The sequence below is a fragment of the Perna viridis genome, chromosome 7 (genome assembly GCF_037379345.1).
Source record: "Perna viridis isolate PV_CMFRI_1.1 ecotype Kerala chromosome 7, ASM3737934v1, whole genome shotgun sequence".
In the NCBI taxonomy this organism is placed as follows: Eukaryota; Metazoa; Mollusca; class Bivalvia; order Mytilida; family Mytilidae; genus Perna; species Perna viridis.
The window spans coordinates 36287546-36296994 of NC_142451.1; the positions used below are offsets into that span (position 1 = coordinate 36287546).

At 36.0% G+C, this 9449-nt stretch overlaps 1 protein-coding gene across 2 annotated transcripts; it reads right to left on the minus strand.

Annotated features, from left to right (window-relative positions):
• Nucleotides 1-408: 408 nt before the first annotated feature.
• Nucleotides 409-6989, minus strand: LOC148612493 (uncharacterized). 2 transcript variants are annotated; one of them, XM_088593993.1, is made up of 3 exons: nt 6656-6989; nt 682-1162; nt 409-477 (listed from the first exon to the last, which is right to left on the minus strand). In XM_088593993.1, exon 2 carries the CDS (start codon nt 1126-1128, stop codon nt 685-687), a length of 444 nt encoding a protein of 147 aa, XP_088450119.1. In that variant the 5' UTR covers nt 1129-1162; nt 6656-6989; the 3' UTR covers nt 409-477; nt 682-684. The 2 variants fall into 2 exon arrangements, with proteins under 2 accessions (XP_088450119.1, XP_088450118.1); XM_088593992.1 differs by lacking the exon at nt 6656-6989 and adding an exon at nt 2257-2370.
• Between the last annotated feature and the right edge of the window lie 2460 nt (nt 6990-9449).

The window sequence follows — 9449 nt, forward strand, 5'->3', positions numbered from 1 at the left end:
CTTCATCTTTTGCTAATCAATGAGATATTGATCAATATACTACATATAGTAATTATATGAGTTCGTAATTGGCTGAAACGGGCTTTTTGAAGAGTTGATATGTACAAATATACTGATCTATTAAATTCACATTAATTTGATCTTTTTATTCAATGCCTTTTTCCGGCTTTGGAATTTTATCAACTGTTTTGATTTTCAAAATCACTCGTTTTAATATTTACTACTTTGAACAAAAAATGCATCGGAAAATTGTTAGGTAGTAGATTACATTACTGTATTTGAATAAGCTAATGGGCGACGCATGCATTAAACATGCGGTAAATTATGCTCTGTCGTATAGCTGCATGCAATGGGTAGGGCAATAATTTTGAATAGCTCAGTAGAATGGCACAATGAAAAACAACACAATGTTGGCACAGACGGTTTTATTGTGGTGAAATGTTGGTACAAGAGGACACACATGTTCTTCCTACTCCTCTGAAAAAAAAAATACAAACGGATGTCATACAAAACTCAATAGCGGAAATGTAATCATCTCAGATTTGACGAATAAAAATATATAGTGTAGATAAGGTGTTCTTTTCGGTAAATAAGGTTATATTTTCAAGACGTTAATGCAAATATTTGGCATACGATTGATAGAAAATTTGAACAGATTTCGAAGGTAAACTGCAATGTTACCATTTAGTATTTATGAAGACCATATCCCTTGCCGCCTCCATAGCCTCCTCCTCCATAACTGCCTCTCCCGCCATAACCACCTCCTCCATAACCTCCTTTCCCATAACCACCCTTGCCGCCGTAACCGCCTCCGCCGTAACCGCCTCCACCGTAACCGCCTCCGCCGTAACCACCTCCTCCATAACCGCCTCCTCCATAACCACCTCCTCCATAACCTCCTTTTGCTCCACCACCTCTAAGCAGGCCTGCTAAGGCTCCTAGTCCGAGTCCACCTCCTTTACCACCATAACCACCACCACCATAACCGCCGCCATAGCCTTTACCACCATAACCACCGCCATAGCCTTTACCACCATAACCACCACCTCCTCCATAGCCTTTTCCATAACCACCGCCATAAGCACAGGCCAGGAAACCGGCAAACGATAGAAGGAGTAAAGTCTTCATGTCTGGATTATACAGCTATTTCAGGGATACGATTCTGAAAAGTATACCAAAAATACATTTATATTCAATATGTTGAACGACTAAAGGAGAACGGCATTTACCAAGCAGACCTTTATTAGAAATAAAAAAAAAAACGGCAAAGTTTGCTTTTAATTTTGGTAGGTCTCAGTCCATCTTACTTTTACTTAACTCGTAATCCACAGAATGAACATGTTCTTATGTACTGAAAATCTCTTTTGTATTACGTAGATCCGATCTTATATAATAATTATACGATTACAATCAGAAAAAAGAGCCGTATGGAAATATACTTTTTAACTTATACCAAATATCGAATAATATTTTTTGTCACTTCACTGTCTAAATCAGGAAACAATATGAAGCATGGTTTATGATGGAACTACAAAAAGAGTTTCTAAACGTGGATATTTTATTTCCAGTCAAGAAAATATTGAGGCCTCCGTAAATGTGTAATTTGGACATGGACAATACAAATTCACAGTTCACATTTTTTGTAATGTACTTGTTTTTGTTCTACTGTATGTCTTGAGGTTTGCTTTACCACCACGGGCATACTTTACCAATCACCCCCGCTCACTTTCTGTTGGATTTTTTTTTCATTTCGTGCAAAATTTGTTAAAAAATGAGCAAATAATAGGTTATGACCCCAAAATCTCTGGATCCACCGAACGTAGTCAAAGATCTGGATTGACTCTGATTGAGAGAGTACTTTTCTTAGGACTTCCTGAATTTTAAAGACGAACCATTCTTACATAAAATGATATTTAAAACACAGTCACATTTAGGCAAATTACACTTAGCTTAAAAAAGCTGTTGTTTTGGTTCCAGTACCACTATGAAGCAACAATTCCGAATGCCTTGTGAGTTTATACTAATATCCTTGAAGAATCCAGGAATGTTGTGTAAAAACAAAGGTGTTTTTATGAGAAAAAAAAAACAAAGCAAGACATAACATAAAAAAAAAAAAATCCAGAAAAACCAGAGCACCAACTTAAATAAACCATTACTAGTGCAATCGTAATCATCGTGCAATACGGATAAGTTATCTCCCCTAACACAACTTGATAGAAGTAACTACTAGGTAATTGTTAATGTTTTAAACCTTACCTTTCGACCAACAGCCCTCGAATAATGTTCTTGGCTGTATTCTAAGATATTTATACAGTTTCACGTGCTTGCGTATTAGGCATTGCACGCCAGCGAGTATGCACCATCATTAAGACCATGTGCCGCTAGAAACATATTTTACATGTAAACATGCTTGCCTAGAGAAATAAACAGAAAACGTCTTTATCTAGTTCTGAGGAAGTCTTCAAAACAATAAATCATGTATTCCATAACTTTACTACATTCGTTATTTCTCATCTGGTCAAAGAGTAATCAATGGAACCAAGGTTATAGCGGTAATCAAAAGAATGTAATCCAGGGACAAAGACCAGACATTGAAAACAGACATACACAACAAAGAAAATAAAGTAACTAAAATCATACATACAAAACAACAAAAGCAAACGAGCAACTCGGACGCCACCAAAAACTGGGTGCATGGACCAGGTGCTAGCACAATAAAGGTCGATCGGCTCAGAGTATCGGATTGATACAGTTGTTTTCGCCTTGAAATGCATGAAATATCTATCACAGAACGTTAAACGATAATTAATTATCCAATCAATCTTAGAAATACCCTGAAATGACTTGGACGGTCTAGGATTCCTAGGTTTGTTTTTACTTAGTGGGGTACAAATATAGGCATGTACTGAATCCGAGAATATTATATTCTTTGACTACAAATCGATTCGTGAATGGGAAGTATACTGGTTCCTAAAAATTCTTATGAAGCTGATGAGCGGTGGGAAACGAATTACTGTTTCGTTGATTTTGTTAAACAATTTGTCAGAAAATGCATAAGGTAAATTAAATAATACTTCGCCCTATGCCCATAGAAGTGAACCCATTTTATTAAGATTTCTACCATTATCTCAATTTTTAAGATAATTAAAGATTAATAATCTATTTTTATTCCTGTTTAGTATCTAAGACCATTTTTTAGTTTTCTTATTTTGCCGTGTTAAAATGACCAGTATGAATGCCTAAATGAAATGTCTATGATACAAACTCTCCCAGTATAGAGCATTACATTAACCGAATATGGGGTCAAATTTTGGTGGATGAAAACAACACACGCGACTGCGGATTGAAAAGTAAAAAACCCTCCCGAGTGGGTATATACTGTAAAACTTATCTACCTATATACCTTTGTATATAATTGTACTGTTTTTTTTTAATTGTTTTTGTTAATATTTGTATTTTTAGATTGTGTCTTAGATTAAAATAACTTTTTTCTTAAATTTGTCTCTACCACCCTATTGTCAGTACATCACAATTTAGACATACTTGCACAGGGTCTTGTGTATAGATTACCAGTGCCCGATGAGGTTCCCATGATCTCGCTCCACTAGAGCCCGTCTGTGATACGGAAAAATTACCATCTATATGATCTCCATTACAAAGCTAAATTCTTGTGATTTGAGTATGTTTTTGTGTCAGGCATTCTAATTGAGATCATGTAGATGCGACCCCATTGACACCCACAATATTAATATTTCTAAAAATCAGTGAACACGGCATATCAATTTGAGATAGACGTGCCTCTAGGTATAAACACAGGTTATAATATTCCAAATGTCTATTGCAAGTAAGTTGTCTTTTCAAGGAAGTGTGGGAATTAGCACATTCTTGAAAGTTGCGTGAAATCAAGAAGATTATGTCATCAATAACTCGGTTTTTAATAGAACTAGCGCTATGTACAATGCTATAGCAAGCATCTGGTTTGATGTTCATAATTAGGTGTCCATGAAGATAAATTTGCTAAACAACTGTCAAACAAAAATTCATGAACATGTTGCCAAACTTTCAAGTCTCTCTATGGAATTTCACCCCTGCGGTAGCACGAAAGCCTATGCAGCTTTAGTCGGGAAGCTACCCTGGGAATAGCCCGGTAGGGTACGGGACTCCAGCCGGGAAGCCTTCCCATGCCATAACACGACAGCCTATGCGGCTTTAGTTGGGAAGCTTCCCCGGTGATAGCCCAGTAGAAAACGGGACTCGAGCCAGGTACAAAGGAATAGTGAACTTCGTATACCTAAACTTTTTTTCACAAGACATTGCAAAATCTGTCGTGTAATTTAATGAACGCTTATTAAAAAAATGATCATTTTCAAGCCTACAATAATACCTAGCCTACATACATGTACTGCATATATTGTGCACATATAAGTTTGAGGACATGTAACAGTCAAGTTCTTGTTTCAAACTACCGACAGTCAGGTTCTGTTGTCCACACGTAATAACAGTGCATCTACAACAGCCGTCCCGCGAGGAAGAAAATTACGGAACTTTATAATTATTATTCTTATCGCAACAAACAGTAATATTCATTCCAATAACAACATCGTTTGTAGATTCGTCTATTCTATACACAAAAATTTTCCAGAAGTAAAATGTTATACTGAAAAAAAAAATATCTATATATAATTGTGTTGACACCCAGGTACATTGTATATAGATGACTGTACAGCGAGTATAAATCATGAGGACAATACATTTTGACAGCAAGAAGAAACACGCATGAAATTGTAAAATGTATTATTATCAAAGTATGTCATGATGTTCACATTAATTATCATATTAAAATGATAGCTTGTGAAAATAAAAGCCTTCTTTGTCATATTTACAGTCTTTTACAAAGTCGTGTCATTTTCGTTGGTCAGAGGTCTGTTATGGTACTACAGAACTATATTTCAAAACTCTTGTAAGCATTGTTACTAAAGAGCTGTATAAATCATGAACTACGTGAAATAAGTCATCCCCAATCTTGATATTTTGAAAGTCTCACAGCTCTGAAACCCGTGAAGAGACGGACGGACGGACAGTCAAATTGTCATTGAAGGGAAACGTACACTCGCTTCATAATATTTTTCACAAAACTTGTCGAAACAGGAATATCACTGACAATAGGCACATCTCCATGGCTTGATCTAACATTTTGTGAAGTTTCATTAGAATCCACCGAGTTGACGACATCAAGTCAGACAGCAAGCTGCGTCAAAGATCTACAAAACAAACCTGCCGGAACAGAAATTCCTGACAATATGCATATCATCACTTAATGATCTAGTTAACAATGTTCATACAATTTCATCTTAATCAAGCGAGTAATATATATAGGAGTTATGAACAACGTTATGTGTGACTGACAGACAATCTGTAATCTATAGAATTGAATATACCTCCAAACTTCATTTGCACTGTTGAGAATTTAGATGTCACATAGTGGTTCTTGAAGTAAGCCTTCAGTTTCACAGTTTTCATATTCGAGTATACGCACCTTAGGATTTTTTTTAACATGCATAAATTGTATCTAAAAATCAGATGGCATCTTGTTGGATATATATCCTGATTTTAGTATAGTATATCAGGTAAATTTGAATTTATCTGCATGAAGATGAAACAATCTTTAACACACAAGAATGGCATCACCTGGTGAATAATATATACAAGTTTAATCGAACTCTATTTAGCGGTTTCCGGAGGAGCTGGGAATAGGGAAATGCTCCCCACAAAAGTCGACGAATTTTGTATCAGTATATCTCACACGAAATTCACATGAAAATGAAAAATAGAAACAACGTGCACAATGGCACCGTATGATGGAGAATGTGACATGTGTGTAAGTTTCATCTAATTCCAGTCAGAAGTTAAAGTGGATTTGAAGCTATGAACCAGGGACGAACAGGCATCATAAACCTCCTTCAAACGTATAAATAAGGCATCCAACACAACCTTTACTCAAACTCCTGAGAACAAAGACAAACCAAAGAACAGACGAATTGGGATCAATGTACTAGTTTGTAAAACCTATAGCTACCTTATTTCTACAGAACTGTTACGTGTAAGGTGAGAAAAGTGCTAATACTTGTACATTTTTTGCTAAAGTGCCAATACTCCATTACAATATATTAATCAGCTCTATTTCAGGAACTTTCCTTGAAAAGTGTGAATTCATCAGATTTGTGAAGGAATTAATTACTATCATATGATGAGAAAGGGTATATCTTTTTTTAACATGTACAGTTAGCGCAGGTCAGTGACATGACAATAGTACATATTCCGTGATATATACTTAACAACTATACAGAAGGGCATCTTCATGTGCAAATTTGTCACTTTTCCCTGTATAAACCCTATATAGTACAAGTCTTTCCTTTTCTTCATTTAAAAATTCTTTAAAAATTCCAACACATACAACATTATAGCACAGAAAAAAGTCTTAAGGTGGGACAAAGTTACATATATACCTATCTCAACAGGTCACATGTACTGTAAATTAGTCAAATTGCCAACATTAAGATCAATGGATTTAATTTTTGAAAAGGGCCGACAATTGTGAGATAAAGGAGTAAAAAAAACCAAGTTCAAGCATTTCAATGCCAGTTAATACAGCTACCTTATAAGTATGAATATCTTCTTACTAGTTATACCAAGTCACACATTATCTTGTACATCATTCAACAAAACTAAACTTATAACCTTCTAAGGACTATAAACCTGACTAGTGTAACATAGGTAGATGCTAGCTTATCTCAGAGAAAAATAAACATCAACATTATATAATGAGAATGGAAATGCTGAATATGTCAAAGAGACAACCCCACCAAAATTAAAATGTCAGCTTAAGGCCACCCATGAGTCTTCAGTGAATGAAAGGGAAATCCTCACACCATAGGCTGCAGCTTAACATGTCAGTACTAACTACATACAACAAAACAGCAGGTATTGTGACATCAATATAATCAATAACCAAGTAATATACAAACTCAGAATAGAAAAGGAAATAAACAACTGTAAAACATGATACCCCCTTTACTAAGTGTTTGGCATACATGATACCCCCTTTACTAAGTGTTTGGTATACATGATACTCCCTTTACTAAGTGTTTGGCATTCATGATACTCCCTTTACTAAGTGTTTGGCATACATGATATCCCCCTTAACTAAGTGTTTGGCATACACGATACCCCCTTTACTAAGTGTTTGGCATACATGATATCCCCTTTTACTAAGTGTTTGGCATACATGATACCCCCTTTACAAAGTGTTTGGCATACATGATATCCCCCTTTACTAAGTGTTTGGCATACATGATACCCCCTTTACTAAGTGCTTGGCATACATGATACCCCCTTTACTAAGTGTTTGGCATACATGATATCCCCCTTTACTAAGTGTTTGGCATACATGATATCCCCCTTTACTAAGTGTTTGGCATACATGATACCCCCCTTAACTAAGTGTTTGGCATACACGATACCCCCTTTACTAAGTGTTTGGCATACATGATATCCCCCTTTACTAAGTGCTTGGCATACATAATACTCCCTTTACTAAGTGTTTGGCATACATGATATCCCCCTTTACTAAGTGTTTGGCATACATGATACCCCCTTTACTAAGTGTTTGGCATACATGATATCCCCCTTTACTAAGTGTTTGGCATACATGATACCCCCCTTAACTAAGTGTTTGGCATACACGATACCCCCTTTACTAAGTGTTTGGCATACATGATATCCCCCTTTACTAAGTGCTTGGCATACATAATACTCCCTTTACTAAGTGTTTGGCATACATGATATCCCCCTTTACTAAGTGTTTGGCATACATGATACCCCCTTTACTAAGTGCTTGGCATACATGATACTCCCTTTACTAAGTGTTTGGCATACATAATACCCCTTTACTAAGTGTTTGGCATACATGATACTCCCTTTACTAAGTGCTTGGCATACATGATACTCCCTTTACTATGTATTTGGCATACATAATACCCCTTTACTAAGTGTTTGGCATACACGATACCCCCTTTACTAAGTGTTTGGCATACATGATATCCCCCTTAACTAAGTGTTTGGCATACACGATACCCCCTTTACTAAGTGTTTGGCATACATGATATCCCCTTTTACTAAGTGTTTGGCATACATGATACCCCCTTTACAAAGTGTTTGGCATACATGATATCCCCCTTTACTAAGTGTTTGGCATACATGATACCCCCTTTACTAAGTGCTTGGCATACATGATACCCCCTTTACTAAGTGTTTGGCATACATGATATCCCCCTTTACTAAGTGTTTGGCATACATGATACCCCCTTTACTAAGTGTTTGGCATACATGATATCCCCCTTTACTAAGTGTTTGGCATACATGATACCCCCTTTACTAAGTGCTTGGCATACATGATACCCCCTTTACTAAGTGTTTGGCATACATGATATCCCCCTTTACTAAGTGCTTGGCATACATGATACCCCCTTTACTAAGTGCTTGGCATACATGATACTCCCTTTACTAAGTGTTTGGCATACATAATACCCCTTTACTAAGTGTTTGGCATACATGATACTCCCTTTACTAAGTGCTTGGCATACATAATACCCCTTTACTAAGTGTTTGGCATTCATGATACCCCCCTTTACTAAGTGTTTGGCAAACATGATATCTCCCTTCACTAAGTGCTTGGCATACATGATACCCCCTTTACTAAGTGTTTGGCATACCTGATACCCCCTTTACTAAGTGTAGGGCACACATGATACCCCCTTTACTAAGTATTTGGCAAACATGATACCCCCTTACTAAGTGTTTGGCAAACACGATACCCCACCTTTATTAAGTGTAGGGCATACATGATACCCCCTTTACTAAGTGTTTGGCAAACATGATACCCGCTTTATTAAATGTAGGGCACACATGATACCCTCCCTTTTACTAATTGTTTCAAGTCCAGTGACTATGAAATAAAAAATGAAAAGGAAAAAAAAACAGAAGGAAGTCCCTTTCAATGAAAAACCTTATCTAGTAAAATTTTCAAAGAGTTCTTGATTTGTCATAAAAATGATAGTGTTGGTTGATGGAAGCAGACATGCAGACAGTTGTATATTATAATACAACCCTAAAAAAAGTGTATAAAACTACATGAAATACCATTGCCTAAAGTAAACTATAAATGATATTCAACACTATGTAAAATTCATTAAATACTTTATCATCCTAATTTTGTTATATTTCATAATACATAGAAACAACCTATTATTCTGAAACTTCTCTGGTAAAGAGGATATGAGGTAGCTTAAAAGCTATTTTCTAATGAGGTGTCAACAAAGTCCAACTAAAGAATACATGTATTCAAAGACCAAACAATTAATAAACAATTACAAATATAATTACAAACAAGT

Coding starts and splice junctions, on each gene's coding strand:
- LOC148612493 (XM_088593993.1), bottom strand. CDS start 1,128: ATGAAGACTTTACTCCTTCTATCGTTTGCCGGTTTCCTGGCCTGTGCT.